Source organism: Lepisma saccharinum, chromosome 16, assembly GCF_977018435.1.
Source record: "Lepisma saccharinum chromosome 16, izLepSacc3.1, whole genome shotgun sequence".
Taxonomy (NCBI): Eukaryota; Metazoa; Arthropoda; class Insecta; order Zygentoma; family Lepismatidae; genus Lepisma; species Lepisma saccharinum.
The window spans coordinates 8,438,386-8,459,394 of NC_139244.1; the positions used below are offsets into that span (position 1 = coordinate 8,438,386).

Here is a 21,009-nt window from a genome sequence, read left to right on the forward strand (position 1 = left end):
CGGGGGGGGGGGAGGGTATGACCCTCACCAACCCCTCTTTGGACAAGCCACTGGGTGTATCGTATTTTACAGCTAGCGAAAATGAACCTGAACCTTGTTAGCAATGATCCCCCTGCTTACAGCACACAAGTAAACCATGAGTCAAACACTTCTTTTCATATTTCCAGTGGATTCCAGGCTTGAACCTCTACTAGAACCGAACAACGATGATTGTAATCTGAGGATCAGAGAAGCCAATCTAACAATGAGGGGCAACTACAGCTGCTTCGTGGAATCTACCCTTGGCCAAGACGAGAAAAAATTCCAATTAGCAGTTTTCTGTAAGTGGAAAATATTTTCGGCGCTCTTATTCTAATTGATTGATTGGCTTTATTTTACTTCGCATATCATCCACTTTTGGCTAATCGCGAAGATGGCAATGAGTGATGAAATTGAAGGGACACAAACAATTTTTTTTGAAAACCTACTCCAACAAACATGGGCTCGCCAGAAACTTTTTTTGAAAGAGGTAGGTTCAGTCCATTGATAAAATTTCAATAGTAGTATTAGTAACATGATTTTTATTACACAAAAATAACTATTAGTCTATAGACTAATAAAATGAACCAATTGTATTCTATTATTATTATTACATTTTTGGGGAGACTTTTCAACTCGATCCACTAGATGAGTGAATATCCAACGTAATTGTTTTCATAGCATGAAAACTACCTGACTACCATGCTAAAGGTCCCTGGTTCGATCCCCGGCCGGTTCAAATCCGGGAACTTTTCTAACGTTGGAAGCGGCCCCAGCGTCGAATGGCATGGGTACCTGGGGGAAACCCTGGTAGGTAAAGGCGGTCAGGGGTGTGATGCTGATCACATCATCCTTACTCACGACCGGATGAAGAAAGTGTGGGGCGTTATCCCCGCACCCCCTATACGCCTTTATGGCGTGGTGCTAAGCACAGGGAAACACTTTACCTTTTTTTTTTACTGTTTTCATCGCATGCATAGTTATATATTTTCTTATTAACATTTAGACACCTCGTTATAGAAAAGCTTTGAAAGTTAAGGGGGGGAATTTGGCCATAGTTTTTATTGCGTGAGCTCTAGCATCATTCATTTTTGAAATTTTGAAAACTGTGGAACTTCCCTTCTCCCAATACCCATATCCACAATCATGATTTTTTCATTCACTGCCAATTCAAGAATGGGAAGCATGTTTAGAGAAATAAGATAGGATTATTGTCATAATTTCGAAATAAAAAATCGCAATGAAAAATGTATTAATTATGAATTATTAAAAGAGTTACTTCCGTTTACTTCAGACTCTAATGGATCCTCCTTGAGTGTAAGTCTTCCATACTGGCCCGATTGTCTTGTTCAATGGAAAGTAAGCGTTCCAGAAATTTCCCCACGTCCTGATGTTTGGTGCGGATTCCATTTGCAAGCAGGGAATGAGTGGTTCAACATTCCTTCAACTCAGAATGTACAGGAAATTGGGCCAGACATGTATTCTTTCAACCTATCTGCAACAACACCAGTAAGTTCGTACAGATATATCAAACATTTATTATTATTAATATTATTATTAGGACAAGGCATTTAAAGATCTAAAATTGTTAAAGTTGCAAATAAAAATGTATTTATGGTAAATAGTAAAAAATGACCAGATTTAAGAAAGTGAGAGACAGAAATGAGAGAGAAAATAGAAAGGAGGATAATTTAAGTAAACTATTTAAAAAACTTAAAGGCTGGTTTACGTACGCCACTGATTGCCGTGTAACGCACTTTTCTGACGACCGTGTTTACTTCCTGATTGTACAAGGGGTGCATTTTCTTTTTCCAGTTAACTTGTGGATGCGGTTTAATTTCTTGCTCTCTGATTGGCTGTTGGAAAGTTACGGTGCTGTTATTGTGAGAATGTCTTGTTTGCGCTGTACGTTAGGTTAGGTTAAGTTAAGTTAGGTTATGCAAGGTTAGATTAGATTAGAAAGCAGCAAATTTGCGCTAAAAATAGGAAATAAGACATTCTCCCAATCACAGCACCGTAACTTTCCAACAGCCAATCAGAGAGCAAGAAATGAAAACGCATTCACAAGTTGACTGGAAAAAGAAAATTCGCGTACGGGGGGGGGGGGGGGACGAAGCGAGTGGCTATTTTAGAAGGCAGTGTCTGCTGCCACGTTCTTTTTCTGCTGGAACCTCAAAAAAGATGCCCGTGGCAGTAGACTCGGTCTTTGTTTTATCGTGATTTCATCATGCTATGTATGCAATTACGTCTGTAACACATACTGTGAAGTTGTAGCGATTACTTTCACAAAAATGTTTTAAGATTAGGTCCCTTAGCATTCTTCTAACAAACCTAAATGCTCTCGTAGTTAGGTTAGGTTCTGTTAGCATTAAAATAATATCGCTAAGTGCTTTCTAAAGAAAAAGGTTCTAAATTACCTGTACATTCATTCCCACTAATCATAAACTTGCATTTTTCTCTTCATCTGTTCTTAATATTTGAAACATCCGCTTAGCAGACGAATTACGTGGCAGGAGCAAATTTGACGCTTATTCTTACTGCTGACACGTGCGTGGCAGCAGACTCGGCCTAAATAGAAACTGGACTCGAATTGATTCCTTTCATAAACATCACAGAAAAGATAATTTTATATTCAGAGGAATCCCGCTTACGGCCGTCACCCTTCACCACGCTTGACTGAGCACCGGTAGTTTTCTGAGCACTCTTGGTAGTTCTGATACTCGTCGTTAGGGAGAGCGCACTGCGCCTTAGCTTCAGTTTCCCTCCAGGAGGTCCGCAAGTCCCCACCAGGAGATGGCGTTGAAATATTTTAAGGTTATTCTTCAAATTAACGCGAGCTAATATCACAGGTGGTAGGGCATATTATTACGCCTAATATTTTTGAAAACTCAAAAGCTCTGAGTTTTGTTTAGCAAGCTTGAGAATATTTTTTAATGTTTGATATAAATCCACTTTATGCGCTTGATAGGCTAATCGGAAATGGACCTACAGTTTAAATTTGGATCCGAGCCACTGTGCGACATTTTTCCAACGGTGATCTGGCCCGAGAACTCTGGATAACAGGTTTTTGTTTTATTTTTTTATTGACTTTTCTCCAGAATGTTCAGTTTACCGTAACAATGGAAGGGATTGATAACAACATACAACAATAACCATCTATTTCAGAGCCTTGCACCCCTATATTTGCAAAACAGTAATCTCTAGGATATGCTCCCTGTTCACAGTACCATATATTGTTTACATAAAACATTGCGTGTAGGTTGGAATTGTTTCTTGGTGAGGTGAGTTACGTACGTGACTGAAAATCGCCCCTCCCAACTATTACTTCTGGATCCGCCACTGCACTTCGTTGATGAACAATTCATTCTTTTTTTATACTTCTCCGCGATGCATAGATATCAAACAGACACCAATTAATTTGCTGTCCATCCATGTTTTGACTCTATAATTTTACCATTAGAATTACACAAAGTTTTCCCTGATAACTCAGGAGGGCAAGAGCCCCCTCTGGCTCCCCTCTGTGGGCGCCATTGGAGGAAAAAAGTGAAAAACAGTTGTGCTGGATATTCATTCAACCGGTGGACTGAATAGTAAAGTTCCCTACATTGATTTAGTTTATTTTACTTCGCGTTTTGTGCCTTTTGGCTAATTTGAGAAGATGTGGATGAGTGATGAAATGATGAAATTGATGAATGCACAGTCACAAACAACCAAGCCCGAGCGGGATTCGAACCCGGGACTCTTGGCGTCGCAGCACGATGTTAAGTTCCCTGCGGATATATGCTAATAATAATAATAATAATGATAATATAATATGATAATAATATAGCGGTAATAAGCAATGGCGGCGATTACAAGGGGATTTTTTGCCCCCGCACTATGCTAAACCTTATGTACTAAGGGAAAGTAAACTGTCCTGCCCCTTGCCCCCCCCCCACCCCCCGTGTTTTGAAATTCAATTCCCGCCACTAGTAATAACAGTTTTCGAATGAAGAAGGTTTTTTTTATTATTTTTTAATAGTTATTAATGTCCTCATCCGTGGCCTTGCGGTCTAAGGCGCTGTGCTTTGGGCTCCGACTGCGGGACGACATTGGTTCGAGTCCATCTGGGTTCAGTCTCCGGGTATTCGGCCTGTGTATAGGACCGGTGACAACCCACCATCGTGAGGAATTTAGGAAGCTACGAGTGAGTAGCGTAACCCGGTCTTTCCAACAGCCAATCAGAGAGCAAGAAATGAAAACGCATTCACGAGTTTCTGTGCGGCGCTTGGCAGAAGCAGTGTTGCTACAAGAAGGGATATTTCGTCTGGTGAAAGAAAAAGATAAATTTTAAGAAAAATATAGAAATTGCCGGAAGATGAGAAGTTGTCGGACTTCTGACTTTGTTCTACTTGCATACCTGCCTTGGCGTTTTATTTCTATTATGTACGTGTATATAATTTATACAGATAAGGGTGTTTAAAAAATATATACAATAAATAAGAATTGTTGCGGTAAAACAGGTCAAATTTTCGGTGGAGGCGCGAGAACTTCTGAAATATATTATTTTTCTGAAAGTTTAAAATGTGTTAATAGAAAGTTATGAACATCATCTTATGTATATTGCAACTAATTTTGGTTGTCCCTCAGCAATGTCATATCCCGTGTTTTTGAACTGAGACAGCAACTGCACTCACACCTTTTAGAAGAAAAGCATGCCAATGCTGAAAAGTTTAATGATAGCGCCTTTGTACATAAATTGACATGCCTTTCCGACATTTTCAACAAACTGAATGTTCTGTTACAAACATAGGCGCCGACTCCATGGGGCTTGGGGGGCTCGAGCCCCCCAATGTTAATGATTAGGGGCCAGAGCCTCTCAAATAATTTTGCTTAAGAAGATCTAATGTATTATTTTGCTTATCTTGTAAAGTTTACTCTGAATTGTGCAACATGAACTTAACTTGAAATACACATTTGAAATGTTCTAGACCATCAACTTTAGGGGGCTGAGACTGATAAATCATCAACTTTGGAGGGGGGGGACTATGACCAGAGACAGCAAAACACAAGACTTATTACTATATACTAAGTATATAATTATGAGTATTGTTAACATTTTTACTAAAAAGAGTTTCAAAATAACGAGGTGATATGACAATTATACAAGTATGTTGTTTAGTGAATTCTGAACAATTTGAGGTCTTAAACACGACTTTCAAGCAATATTGATATGTACGATATTTAGTTATCCTCGAAATGTCTTCCTCTAGTACAAAGAATAAGGGGCAAATATATTCTATGTTATTAGAATATAAATAGTATCCTGAGAGATGTTTCATACCGAGGCGACAAACCACAAGTGTCGCTTGGAAGCGAACAGTCCGTAATCAATGCAGCCTTTCGAACCGTAGGGACACAAGCTCTGACTGCACCGTTTGCTCAAGGAGATTTTACACCAAAGCGACACGCGACAAACGAGACCAGGATTTCACACCCAAGCGACACGGGTCCTTCGGTTCAAGGCAACTTTCATACCGAAGCTACACATGTTGCTTGGAAACGAGCCAATCAAGAGCAACATTTCACATCGTAGCGGCATGACGGAAAGCACACGCCAGCGTTCGGTTGGTGAAATCCTCAAGCGATAAGTGTCGCGTGCCGCTTGTCGCTTTGGTGCGCAATCTCCCTAAAGCAAGATACTCATTGTATCGCGCATGCGCGAACAACAAACCACGGCAACATGTTGCAAGCTATTGACGAAATGGCCCAGTTTGAGCGACGCAGAAGCGACAAAGCGACACGTGTGGCTTATCTCGCCTAGATCTGTTGTTGTAATGTGCGGTTTATCGTGTCGCCTATCTGTTGTTCGCACAATTAGCAGCGAACGCTTGCTAATAGACTGAAGGCACCATGTCGCTTGTCACTTAGTTGGAAACTCCCCCTGTAGCGCGTCGCTTCGGTCTGAGCACCCTTCCTTTAAGGAGCTTTCCGACCGAAGTAACAAGTAGCACGCGAATACGCCATATGAAGTATCGTTTGCTGTTTGGACTCTCAAGTGCAATGAATGCTATTTTACTGTCTGGAAGTGTGTGTCACTAGTGTGACAGTGTGAACATCCCGTGTCGCTTGTCCCATTGGTTTGAAAGTGTATATCTTTAAAAGAAATGATGATGATGATGATGATAATAATAATGAACCTAATTCATACACAAAAATTTAGTTGCCAAGAGCATTCCACGCGTATTTTTTCTCCCGTATTATTAACGAAATGCTACCTTCATTTGGTGCAAAGGTACATAAACCTTAAACTTAAAACTCAGCTAGCTTATCTACAGGGTAGGGTTCTTTGTAGACAACGAAACCAGACAGGATGCCTTCCAATGGAGACGTTTAAACGAATATATTATTTAAACACAGGATACATGGAGTAAGAATTTTACATGATAAGCTACATTCTTCTATAATTTTCTCGTTACAGTCAATTTTCATCTCAATATTCTTTTTATTATTTATTTTCTCTATTTGGATATTCTTCTATTTGTACTTCCTTCTCAATGGACGGTCTGGATCGGGACTTCCTTCTCAATGGACAGTCTGGATTGGGACTTCCTTCTCAGTGGACGGTATGGATCGGGACTTCCTTCTCAATGGGCGGTCTGGATCGGAACTTCCTTCTTAATGGACGGTCTGGATCTGGACTTCCTTCTTAATGGAGGATCTGGACTTCCTTCTTGATATGGAGGATCTGGACTTCCCTCTGGATTTCAATTTATTTCGGTTTTGACTATTTAACGAATTCCTTTAAGCTTTGGGAATAATACTAATATCCTCCCTTGGGGCTGCAATCGGAATGCGCTCCCACTAACTAGGTACAACAGAGTGTATACTTGGTGCAGCCGATTGACATGCGCATCCAAGTAGGTGCTACAGTTAAACTGCGCAACCAAAAAGTGCTGTGGGGCGTCGATCGGAACGCGCTCGCCACTGATGTAAACAAAATTTCCGCTACGGGAATGGTAAATCAACCAAACAGATGCAATATCTGTTCGAAGACACAAACTTGTATCAGTGCTTTGACTTCCTTAATTTTCATATTAACTTACATGTGATCATTGATTTGATTTATAAGATATATATATTAATTTACTTCTTTCATATTTATTTTTTGTCTTCTTATAATATATTCTATTGTTTTTCATCTTTCCAATTTGTTTTGTTCTTATTTATAAAGTTATTCACATATATTATGCCAATTCTTAACCTTGCACGCCTGGTGCTGCCATCTCTATTCGTCTTTGGCAAACTATTCACATTACTTGGTCCAATTGGGTACGTAACACAATATTCCCCCCGTTGGCCATAAAAAAAAATTCTCGTAATATATATATATATATGCAGATACAATTTTTTTTTCAAATTATATATGTACAAGTCTATTATTTCTTCTTGACGCTTTCTTTCTTCTCTTCTGTACAATTATATCTTCTGACATGCAGCATTTTTCCTCATCTCTCTATTACTCTCTTCTTTCTATTTTCGTTTCTAGATATCTTATCACCATGTTCCGGAAAAATTCGTGACCTCTTCAAGTTATTTTTAGATACAAAATATAATTCTTCAATAGTTCACTTCCTGCAAGTCTGTTCATCTAATTTATCCAAGATAGTTTTTACCTGACGATGTCTTGCCATAAAGTAATTTTCATTTCACCCTTTTCTTCTTTCAGCAATCTCTCTACAGATTATCAGTTAGCTCAGATTTTTCCGTTTCAAAGAACTCTCTCTCTTCTCTAAGTTGACCATCTAAGTGTTTCTATCAGCTACAATGATTCTTCACATCAGCCTTAGTTTCATATCAGCATGTATCTAGATATATTTATTTTCTGTAATTACAATCCATTCTCGGAATACAACCGATTCTTCTTTAACTTCTGGGATTACAACCCATTTCATTTGCACTTTTCTAAATACACGATGACTTTTAATCGTCTAAGCTTACAAAGAATATGTTTTACTGATACTATTCGATCTTCTTTCATATTTTCTTCTCCTTTTTCCTGAGAGTTTTCTTCGTAATTAACTTCCGTCTGTGCCTCACTGTTCTATCTTCTTCGTTCTTCTGATCGTACAATTGAAAAGTTGATTTCCATTTTCCATATTACTTTCTTTGGCATCTTTCCTTTTACAGGTTCAGGTTTGATCTTCCATTATAGGTCTCATTGTTCAATGGATTGGTGACATAAATTAGCATTCATTATTCTTTCTTTAGATATAACTTGCAGAATAGATTTTCCTCCAACGATGACTATCATATCTATATATCTTCTTACAGGAACTAACATTAAAGAACTAAAATTTTCTTCTTTCAAATAGATCATCAATATTTGCCCAAACTAATGATTCCACTAATTTTTCTTCTGGTGAACTGGAACTTTTTCAGAGAACTTTAATAATTCTAGAAACGTACGCTTGTCAGTCTATAAATCATAACATTTCCTTCCTTTGCACTAGTCAGTCTTATTTGTTTCTTTCAATTCTTTCAAATACTCGTTGCTTGTCAATGTCTTGTTTTCCTTTTCTCTTCCTCTTTTCTTTTCTTTCTTCTATTTTCTTTTCTATTCTTCTCAAGATCCTTCTTCCTCCTCTTCCAACTCTCTTCCAGTAAAGAAATTACTTTCAATTCTCTCTTCTTCCAATCTGGTTTCTGCCAAGATTTCTTCTTACGTTCTACATCTTCATCAAATGCATGCTCTCCTTGTCTTTTCCGTCTCGTCTTCTTCTTCCTTCTCTTTGGCGAAGTAGCATCAAAATCCGTTTGATCTATGTCGACCCTTCTTAGCATATTATTAACTTTCTTCAGGTTCTTTTCTATTTTTAATTTTTTTCTCTTCTTCTTCTTCCATGTCTTTACGTGAATATATCTAAATTTCATTTTACTTTTCTTTCTTCTTTGTTTACATCTTCTGCTAGGCTTATGCTTCTTTTCTTCCTCCGTCAGAGACTCGTCACTGGAAATTTCTTCTTTCATCTTCATTTTGACATGGATTTCTTCATCATTATATTGACAACTAAATTTTTCATCCCTTTCTATTCCTCTTTCTTCTTCTTTTATTTTCTCATCTTCCTCTTGTTTAACCTCTTTAAGTTCCTGAGTGTTTTCTTCTCGTAATTTTATAGCTACTTCTTCTATCTTGCTGTCATGCTTGTCATTGTAACTTTCCTCTCTCAACTTCCAACTTCTGTCTTCTATCAGGACCTTCGCTTCTTCTATCTTGTCTTCGTTTTCTTCTATTCTGGAAACATCTACTTCTTTCTTGCTTTCATTTTCTTCTGTTCTTGAAACAGCTACTTCTATCTGAGAATCGCTTTCCCCAATTTTCTTTTCCGGACTCTCATTTCTTTGTTCATCTTTGATTCTTCTATTCATATCTAAACTCGTACTCTCGATCGACAGCATTGTTCCTTCTATTATTCTCTCCCTTTTGTCAAACAATCCCAACATCCTTCTGTAGTGCTCTTCTATCTGCATTGATAACTTCTTGAACATTTCTGTCACGGTCATTTCTTCTATTTTCTCTTGTTTTTCTTTTAGCTTTTCCTTCTTGCATTCCTTACATGTATAATCTTCTTCCCTTTTACTTATTGATATGTATTTCTCCTTTCTTATTCCTTCGCACGTCCAATGTTTCATTTCCTTACATGTGACACAGAAAATAATTTCTTCCTTGTTTCCTTCCTCTCCGCAACAAATGAAAGTTTCCCTTTTTTCTCCGTCTTCCTTCATTGTAGCTTCTCCATTCTCATTTCCATCTTTATCCTTTTCCTCCATTTTCAATTATTCTTTCTCTCTTCACTGTCTGGTTCCTAATTCTCTAGCCCCAAAAGTTGGTCGCCATTTATTTAATGCTACCTTCATTTGGTGCAAAGGTACATAAACCTTAAACTTAAAACTCAGCTAGCTTATCTACAGGGTAGGGTTCTTTGTAGACAACGAAACCAGACAGGATGCCTTCCAATGGAGACGTTTAAACGAATATATTATTTAAACACAGGATACATGGAGTAAGAATTTTACATGATAAGCTACATTCTTCTATAATTTTCTCGTTACAGTCAATTTTCATCTCAATATTCTTTTTATTATTTATTTTCTCTATTTGGATATTCTTCTATTTGTACTTCCTTCTCAATGGACGGTCTGGATCGGGACTTCCTTCTCAATGGACAGTCTGGATCGGGACTTCCTTCTCAGTGGACGGTATGGATCGGGACTTTCTTCTCAATGGGCGGTCTGGATCGGAACTTCCTTCTTAATGGACGGTCTGGATCTGGACTTCCTTCTTAATGGAGGATCTGGACTTCCTTCTTGATATGGAGGATCTGGACTTCCCTCTGGATTTCAATTTATTTCGGTTTTGACTATTTAACGAATTCCTTTAAGCTTTGGGAATAATACTAATATCCTCCCTTGGGGCTGCAATCGGAATGCGCTCCCACTAACTAGGTACAACAGAGTGTATACTTGGTGCAGCCGATTGACATGCGCATCCAAGTAGGTGCTACAGTTAAACTGCGCAACCAAAAAGTGCTGTGGGGCGTCGATCGGAACGCGCTCGCCACTGATGTAAACAAAATTTCCGCTACGGGAATGGTAAATCAACCAAACAGATGCAATATCTGTTCGAAGACACAAACTTGTATCAGTGCTTTGACTTCCTTAATTTTCATATTAACTTACATGTGATCATTGATTTGATTTATAAGATATATATATTAATTTACTTCTTTCATATTTATTTTTTGTCTTCTTATAATATATTCTATTGTTTTTCATCTTTCCAATTTGTTTTGTTCTTATTTATAAAGTTATTCACATATATTATGCCAATTCTTAACCTTGCACGCCTGGTGCTGCCATCTCTATTCGTCTTTGGCAAACTATTCACATTACTTGGTCCAATTGGGTACGTAACAGAAAGTATGATGATAATAGGACGTGGTCGACTGTCTAGAATGTTCGTTAATATCTTCGCGACCACTGTACCAAATATCATAGAAATTATCACATTCATAGAAATGCTTCGTGTAAAAGAATCAGACGTTGCAGCGAAAACTCCATTTACTTCCATTATAAGCAGACGAATGCCATGCCCCTGTATCGACACCAGCGCCTCTAGCGGTATTCTTTCTGAGTGGAACCTGCCAGAGAGGCCAAAACCGTCCGTTTTCAACACTACATTATTCAAGGCACTGTACACTGTAGAGAGACATAGAGAGAAAGGAGAATATGATAGGGGAAAAGGAGAGTGAGAAGGAATTAGAGAGAAAGAAGAACGTACGAGAGAGTGGAGGAAGAGAGAAGGAATAAGGAAGACAAAGAAAACGAGAGGGAGAAACAGCAAAAAGAAAATTAAAGAACCCGAGACAGAAAGGAGAGAAAAATAGAAAAAAGGGATAGAGAGGAAGAAGGAATGATAAATATGTAGATAGAGGGAAAGAAGGAGATAAGAAAACGTGAAGAAACAGGGGTAAAGAGAATAAGAGAATAGGAAAGACAAAGAAATAAGAAAGATTTAGAATGAACGAAATACATATTTGGGGAAGCAGTGTACGTATCTAGAAAAATATTTTTTTGAGGGATCCGAACCAAGTCTCTCACAAATAATAATAATAATATTTATACTGAATATGTCTATTGCATCTATTTCAGTTTTAGTTTTCTGTGGATTAGCATCTACTTCCTGCATACATTTTACAATTCTGGTCTTTCTGTTCTCCGTGGCCGACCAGCAGCAACTGAAAATTGTCCCTTGTGACATTGTTGTAGCTTCGTTACGTACAAATCAACTATATTTTATGAAAATTAGTACATATAACACTGAATTACGTATAAATGTATTACGTACAAATTCTACATTTGGAGCCACATGAAAGACTTAGTTTACAAGACACCGGTAAACTAGCAAAAAGAGCTCAGGGAGAGGATCTTTACAGCTGGTCAATACATCAAGGACACCATCACATCACGAGTTAAGAAAACAAATGTCCGTAAAAACCTACGTGCCTGCATTCGTAACGGAGGTGCCCACTTTGAGCAAGACGTATAATGTTCTTTAATTGTATTTTTCATTGATTCCATTCACATGAAGATGAATGAAGTATTATTTCTTGTACACAAAAGTGAATGTTAGCAACATTTGTACCTTGTTGGATAGCAGATGACACAAGGAAGTAATTAAAGTAATTTGTACGCTTCGTGTCATACCATTTTTGTTATTAATGCGTTGCCAAGTAAACTAAGAGTGCATTTTTTTTATCATCACTTGTAAGTTTAGACCCACCTGTTACTTACATGTGATTGTTATTTGGGAAAAACTTTTTTTTTAAACGAACCACTTATTTGTTAGCTATCAGGAAACGCTGAAATAAGTTCCATACAATGAGGAGTTTTTTTCTCAATTCATCTTTTTATGTGGAAAATTGTAATTTTTTTAAAAAAAACAATAGAAATTCTATTATCTCGAAAACTACTAATTTTCGGACGGGGTATCATATGGTCAAATTTATTGCAAATTGTCTCTACTTTAACCCCTTTCAGGGAATACAATACATCTAATTACCAGTCACCCTGTATAGATAAAGAGAGAGAGAGAGAGAGTGAGAGAGAAGGGAAAATATAAAAGGTGAGACAGAAAGCGAAACACAATATAGAAAGAAGAATAAAGAACAAGAAAGTGGATCGTTTCTTTTGATAAGACTAATCGGGAATATGCCTTGACAAATGGATCACATAATGTAAAGTACAGAACTTTATACAGTACAAGGCCGACTAACCTATTGGAAATTACAGTACCAAACCAGTGACACATGATAGAACTGATAAGAAACTACGCATCAACAGAGTTCAAATTCCTGCACGTACTCAATACCCCAAAACAAAGAGGAAGTGAATAAGTAGATAAAGGAAGTGTAAACATGCAGTGCAATGATCTGGTTGAATGTCTTTGTAAAGTTACTGAATCCTTCCTAGTTCCTAGAGCGCCAATTCTCCAGATTTTATAGTAAGCAATGGTTCAAACGCACAACGTGAAAGAGCAAACTCAATTGGCATGTTTCATAACTTTCTTTGCAGTCTTGCGACACTTGCTGTTTGCTAATAAAGAAAAGGTGTTGTTTTTTTTCCTACGTCAGCTACTTGGATGGTTGGCGCGCAGCCATGGGCATCTTGGCCGCAAGGCTAAACCTTCACCTGTGATATATTTGGACATCGGCACGCTTAAAGTATGATGCAGTCATGACTTTACAGTTGGAGCATGGGCGTCGCCACGAATATTTGTAGGAGGAAAGGGGGGCAGGCCTAAGATAAATTTTGAATAGCATAAATAATAATTATTATTATTGTCGGGGTTATTATTGTACAATAATAATTAACAGCTATTAAATAACCCGTGGCTCTACAGCCCGTAAGTGCCTTGGACTATTTCCTGACTGCCAGTCTCCATCCCACACTACTACCTAGAGGTGTGGAGTTCTTCAACCGGTAATGGGGTGCTGTGGGGTCAGGACGTCGAACCTCCAGCCGTTATAGGAGATTTTTATGACCGGGTTACGCTCCTCACTCGTAGCTTCCCAAATTCCTCACGATGGTGGGTTGTCACCGGTCCTATACACAGGCCGAATACCCGGAGACTGAACCCAGATGGACTCGAACCAATGTCGTCCCGCAGTCGGAGCCCAAAGCACAGCGCCTTAGACCGCAAGGCCACGGATGAGGACATTAATAACTATTAAAAAATAATAAAAAAAACCTTCTTCATTCGAAAACTGTTATTACTAGTGGCGGGAATTGAATTTCAAAACACGGGGGGGTGGGGGGGGTAAGGGGCAGGACAGTTTACTTTCCCTTAGTACATAAGGTTTAGCATAGTGCGGGGGCAAAAAATCCCCTTGTAATCGCCGCCATTGCTTATTACCGCTATATTATTATCATATTATATTATCATTATTATTATTATTAGCATATATCCGCAGGGAACTTAACATCGTGCTGCGACGCCAAGAGTCCCGGGTTCGAATCCCGCTCGGGCTTGGTTGTTTGTGACTGTGCATTCATCAATTTCATCATTTCATCACTCATCCACATCTTCTCAAATTAGCCAAAAGGCACAAAACGCGAAGTAAAATAAACTAAATCAATGTAGGGAACTTTACTATTCAGTCCACCGGTTGAATGAATATCCAGCACAACTGTTTTTCACTTTTTTCCTCCAATGGCGCCCACAGAGGGGAGCCAGAGGGGGCTCTTGCCCTCCTGAGTTATCAGGGAAAACTTTGTGTAATTCTAATGGTAAAATTATAGAGTCAAAACATGGATGGACAGCAAATTAATTGGTGTCTGTTTGATATCTATGCATCGCGGAGAAGTATAAAAAAAGAATGAATTGTTCATCAACGAAGTGCAGTGGCGGATCCAGAAGTAATAGTTGGGAGGGGCGATTTTCAGTCATGTAACTCACCTCACCAAGAAACAATTCCAACCTACACGCAATGTTTTATGTAAACAATATATGGTACTGTGAACATGGAGCATATCCTAGAGATTACTGTTTTGCAAATATAGGGGTGCAGAGCTCTGAAATAGATGGTTATTGTTGTATGTTGTTATCAATCCCTTCCATTGTTACGGTAAACTGAACATTCTGGAGAAAAGTCAATAAAAAAATAAAACAAAAACCTGTTATCCAGAGTTCTCGGGCCAGATCACCGTTGGAAAAATGTTGCACAGTGGCTCGGATCCAAATTTAAACTGTAGGTCCATTTCCGATTAGCCTATCAAGCGCATAAAGTGGATTTATATCAAACATTAAAAAATATTCTCAAGCTTGCTAAACAAAACTCAGAGCTTTTGAGTTTTCAAAAATATTAGGCGTAATAATATGCCCTACCACCTGTGATATTAGCTCGCGTTAATTTGAAGAATAACCTTAAAATATTTCAACGCCATCTCCTGGTGGGGACTTGCGGACCTCCTGGAGGGAAACTGAAGCTAAGGCGCAGTGCGCTCTCCCTAACGATGAGTATCAGAACTACCAAGAGTGCTCAGAAAACTACCGGTGCTCACAGGGGGTGCTATTCCGGCTTCCCGCGCTACGACGGCACGTGAAGGTCTTCTGCTAGAGTGACGTCAAAAAGGGGATCCCTCAGCTGCGGGCCGCTTAATAACATGTAAAATCATACAAGTTTATCGCCTCATAGAGGCGATTATAACTCTTGGGAAGCAATGTTTATAACATGTAGTTCTTCTTCACTGTTTTCCCGTACCTTCTTAAGTTAACTGAGGATGGCAAACGAACAAATTCATGCTGAATTCAGCAAAAAGGAAATGAATGTCTTTGGTTCTTTAACACTATTTGTCTACACTTCTACACGCAGCAATAAAGTTTGTTGGTTGGTTGATTGGTTGATTTGGTGTTTTAAGTCCACTTTATGCACAGTAAGGCTAATCGGGACTGGACCTACAGGTTAAAGTGGAATCCGAACCACCATGTGCCTTCACCGGGTATCGACCCCGGGACCCCTTGATTACGAGACACAGCAATGAAGTTCAATGATTATTGGATGAGAGTCTCATCTTGAGACGAGCACAATAGATAGAATACCCGAAAAATCGTAAAGTGAAACAATTTGAAATGCCTGTGTGTGCTGGAGTAGAGTCTCGTGCGCATATTTTCATGAAAATAGTTTACTAACTTAATTAATTATAGCGTGGACATAACTGCAACAGGATCGAGAGAGTAAGATTGAACGGAAAGGATTAAGTAAGTCCCTCTACATGTATATAACGGGTCTCCATGACAGCATAACGCTTTAGGAAACCAGAGGCCCCAGTGTGAACCATAGTAAGGCAAAAGCAATGCTTGTCTCATTCTCCACTCATTAGTTCATCATTCATCCTCATAGTAGCGATCAACCCAGTAGAAATTCGTCTTTAAATGAACGACACATACATACGTATTGATTTATTATTATTTCGTTTTTCTGCTACTTCTGGCTAATCGCGAAGATGAGGATGAATCGTGATAAGATGAGGCGGATGAAGGGACAATCATAAACATGTAAGGACAACACAATACGATTGATTGATTTGTTGTTTTAAGTCCACTTTATGCACAGTAAGGCTAATTGGGACTGGACCTACAGTTTAAAGTGGGATCCGAACCACTTGTACCTCCACCGGGTATCGAACCCGGGACCCCTTGATTACAAGGCGACGACGCTACCACTGCGCCATCGGGAGGCCCTAACACAATACGAGCCCCACCCAAGGATTATACTAGCTACGAGTCCAGACGCCAGAGCCTCGCTAGTCACTAGTATGTAAAATGCAGTGGTATGAGTCCTGTCAAGTTGCATCCACGGGAAGCTCCAAAATTTCGGTGTTGTGTGCGTGTGAATAAAACTATTATTATTATGAAGTTACAGTTACGCAATAATAAACGTCTAAGCCGTATGAATGCAAATATTGCCATCAGTTTCAATAATACGAATGTCTATAACAGTATCCTTCTTATTTAATTTTTATTTAACACGTAGTAGTTTTTTTTTTTTGATACGGAAGAAACATGCATCAAATTATGTCAATATATTGTACATATATTCAGGTAGTGTTGTATTTTAAAAATTTCCACCAGTAGAATTTCAGCAACTTCTTTGCAGGGGCGACTTATTGTTGACAAGAATTAATTGAAGTTACTGCTGCATAACATAATAAGTACGAGTATATTGCAAAATCATAGACAAAATGCAGTGGGTGGAGGATGTCTATGCAATTTATCCTAGTGGGGGAATTTTCTATAAGAGGATTTTCTTAACTAGAGAGATAGCATTCCAAAACCTTTCCCTCTTTGAGCATTGCTGCCTCTCCTGTGAAAAAATCTTGCGGTCGTCCTTGTCAAATTGCGTCATTACGAGGCAAATATTTTTTTCTTATTTTTGGGTTGCTTTCCTGTAACTTTTACCTAATTGGAAAGCGAGGATGAGTAACGAATAGATGAAATAGATGGACACCCGCAAAGGGACATAATGTCCAGGCGGGACTCGAGCCTTAAACCTTCGCTGGGTAGCGAGATCGTTACTGAACCAATTAACGTTCTCATCTGTTTCTATTTTGAGGGCCTGCCGGATGGCGTAGTGGTGGCGTCATCGCCTTATAATCGAGGGATCCCGGGTTCGGCACCCGGTGGAGGCAAGTAGTGGTTCAGATCCCACTTTAAACTGTAGGTACAATTAGCCTCAATGTACATAAACTGGACTTAAAACGTCAATTCAATCAATCTGTTTTTTGACATATAGAGCAAACTAGGGCAATGAAATGAAAATGAAAGATGAAATAGATAAGACACACAATGATACACACCTCAACCAAGGTTCGCTTTTGAGTTCAAAGAGCGTTACGCTAGCGATTCCTCCAGGTAAGGGATAGACGATTTGACGTACACCGAGGGGGTTCATACCTGCAGTTGGGAACATTCAAATGGAAAGTAATTGCTTCCAGTTTCCGAAAGCGACATGGCTTTCATTGTTCGGTATAAGCCAACTTCGAGGCACAGATTTCTCCCAGATGTCAGAATAATCTGCAGGTCCAGTAGTAGCGATCTTGTATTCGTTTACAGAAGTGCTTGTGCTGTTTGTCTTGAATATTAAAGCGAGTAATTTTAGGTCGTATTACGTTTATTCGGTGTCTGTAAACATTCTTGTGCTGTGTACCAATTGGGGCTTTAAGGAATGTGGCACCACATCTATTTCTATTTTGAGGGCCTCCCCGATGGCGTAGTGGTGGCGTCATCGCCTTATAATCGAGGGATTCCGGTTCGGTACCCGGTGGAGGCAAGTAGTGGTTCGGATATGGAAAAAGTTATTCAATTTAAGATTGTGTTTGCATCCTTCCATGAGTCAACTGTTTCCAAGCAACATAAAGTTATGGACACTCTAAAGACAGTACTTCAGTCAAAATTTCCTGAAGTTAACGAAAAGATTATTTCCCTGTATGTCAGAACAAGAACTTTTAATAGAATTCGACATTTGAATAAACTAATGAAACTCAAGTCCATGGAAGCAAGTGCAGCGAGAAAAAGACGACAGTGGGTAGCATCGTCTTCAAAATCATAAGTCTCCAGGAAGGGTAAGTTGTAATGAATTTTTATTCTTACTGATATTTATTTCCGCCTCGGCCTCCACCGTATAGTGATTAACAAATCACATTGCTAAACCAAGACAGAGGCCAGGCCTATTGTTCATGTATTTGTTATTTGACGTCGCTTTTTTTACCACTTTTGGTTAATCGCGGCGATGAGTGTTGATCACATAAAATTGATGAAAGGGCAGGCACAAAGAACATCAATGCTCACGACGTGACTCCAAGTCGGGAACTTCAGTGATGGGATTCAAAGTCGAACACGCGGTTGACTAGATTCGCCATCGAGCTGGCACGAGTTTCCTTGAATTTATTAAGGGATTACGCTTTCCCACGACATTTATCCGTTTTATCCATTTATTATTTATTAATTTCTAAAAAAACATATTTTGATGTTACGGTTTTTTAAACACAAATCAGTTTAGGTAGAATATTTCTGTAATTTTACCATAGTGTAAACTTTAATGTAAGCGAAAGCATGTTTGCATCACTAGTTAAAGATTTTCACATCTACAAAAAAAAAAAAATATCCAAAACCCATTTCCACCTCATGTTAATGTTATGTTAATTCAATTCAAATTGTACGCGGGTTCAGTGCCATGAATCTAACCTTTACTGAAGAGAATGAGATTGGTTCATAGAATGTATCGCCGAAAATCAATTTCGCTGATATCCCGTTGTCGCTGTTCTATTTTCATTAGATACGAGCTCCAATTACCATTTTAATCCTTCGTTTTAAAAGTTATTCAAACACAAAAATAGTTATTGGGGGTCATTTTAATTTTTTTTTACTTCATTACTGTCTTCATTTGATTTTTTTTATTTTCTAAGAATTTCGGCGGGTTACAGCCCCTTAAGCCCCCCCTGCGTACACCAGTGCTTGCCACACTCATCTAACCCATCAAATTTATCATTTCATCATTCATTTTTATTGTTGCGGTTACCCTAAATACGTAGAAAAGCGACGTCATATAACAACAGCGACAGCGACATCCTATGTATACTAGATATATAAATTATAATGAACAAATTATTAATAACAAACATCTGTGAAAATTTGAAGGTATGAAGGATAATAAGTATTGGTGTGGTAGCGAAATATTTAATACATAAAATTGTATTTATTGACCCATACGCAACTTCAGATTTCAATGTAGGGGCGATATAAGAGGATAGTCGTGGTTACTTTTGTTTGATTTGTATAACGCCATTTATTGTAATTGCGTGCTGTAAACTTCTTCATATTATTGCCTAGGTCTTATTCCTTGCGTTTTGCTTATTATTCTTCTGCAAATGGTTAATAGAACCAAGATATGGACAATTAAAAATGAAAATATTTCCCGTAAGCTTCCATTGCTACGCGAGCCTCGCCCCTTGACAGATCCCCTTGGTCACGTCAGAGCTCGTTGCGGCTTCTGGCCAATGGGAGAGCTCCGTGTCTCGGAATGCTCTTCCTAAAATACTTATATATTCCTTGGGTGCTCAGTCAAGCGTGGTGAAGGGTGACGGCCGTAAGCGGGATTCCTCTGAATATAAAATTATCTTTTCTGTGATGTTTATGAAAGGAATCAATTCGAGTCCAGTTTCTATTTAGGCCGAGTCTGCTGCCACGCACGTGTCAGCAGTAAGAATAAGCGTCAAATTTGCTCCTGCCACGTAATTCGTCTGCTAAGCGGATGTTTCAAATATTAAGAACAGATGAAGAGAAAAATGCAAGTTTATGATTAGTGGGAATGAATGTACAGGTAATTTAGAACCTTTTTCTTTAGAAAGCACTTAGCGATATTATTTTAATGCTAACAGAACCTAACCTAACTACGAGAGCATTTAGGTTTGTTAGAAGAATGCTAAGGGACCTAATCTTAAAACATTTTTGTGAAAGTAATCGCTACAACTTCACAGTATGTGTTACAGACGTAATTGCATACATAGCATGATGAAATCACGATAAAACAAGACCGAGTTTGCTGCCACGGGCATCTCTTTTGAGGTTCCAGCAGAAAAAGAACGTTGCAGCAGACACTACCTTCTATTTAAATAGTGGACTGAAGGCTGAACTTAACAACAATGCCAAAGTATTTTCAATTCAATTTCATTTTTTTTATTTGTAAAATAATAAAAATTATCAAAGGTAAAATATGAGTGTTTATGACTGAAGAGAAGATACAAAATCTTACTCTGCCCAGAGCTCAGGTGGGAATTCCTAGAAAGCATATCCGAAACTTTTAATTTGTTTAGTTTCTTTCAATTCTTTGTTATGTTTAATTTTATATTTTTGCAGTTGGGAGAAATTCCTCTAGATACCTTTTTCGTCTGCAGAAACACACTCAACAATCACCGATTCAGCTTCATGGCGGGATATGGGTCATCCTCTTGTAAGTATGAAATATTATCGAGTAAGCTCAGTGGTTCACCAATTTCATATTCTCTATAAAAAATCACGTTTCTGTATCCTCGTTTTTCTTTCCCTCCCTGCCTCTTCCTCTCTCTTTCTTATTGTTGGGCTTTTCCTATTGCGATTCTTGTTTTTAAGGTCGAGTCGGTAGGGCGCCTGACTCACATCGGGGTGGTCGGGGTTCAATTTCCACCCTCTTTATTTTTGGTTACATACACTTTTTCTTTTAAAAAGTTGAATTTGTGTAAACAAAAATTAATTGATGTTACTGCTACATAATATAATAAGTATTTTGTAAAATCAAAGAGTATTTGATTTGTAAGATGGAAAAGTGTATATAGATCTTGCTCAAGATAGGGACAGATGGAAGGCCTGTGTTGCTGCAGCCATGAACCTTCAGGTTTAAGAAGGCTAGAGAGTTA

General features: G+C 38.5%; 1 protein-coding gene across 1 annotated transcript in view; it reads left to right on the forward strand.

Annotated features, from left to right (window-relative positions):
* LOC145999877 (uncharacterized) overlaps window positions 1-21,009 on the forward strand; it is a 58,931-nt gene that overhangs the window by 34,430 nt on the left and 3,492 nt on the right. Inside the window, exons 3-5 of the mRNA XM_083137147.1 lie at window positions 168-320; window positions 1,313-1,527; window positions 20,474-20,567. Coding sequence (XP_082993273.1) covers window positions 168-320; window positions 1,313-1,527; window positions 20,474-20,567 — 462 coding nt within the window. The remainder of the gene's footprint in view (window positions 1-167; window positions 321-1,312; window positions 1,528-20,473; window positions 20,568-21,009) is intronic.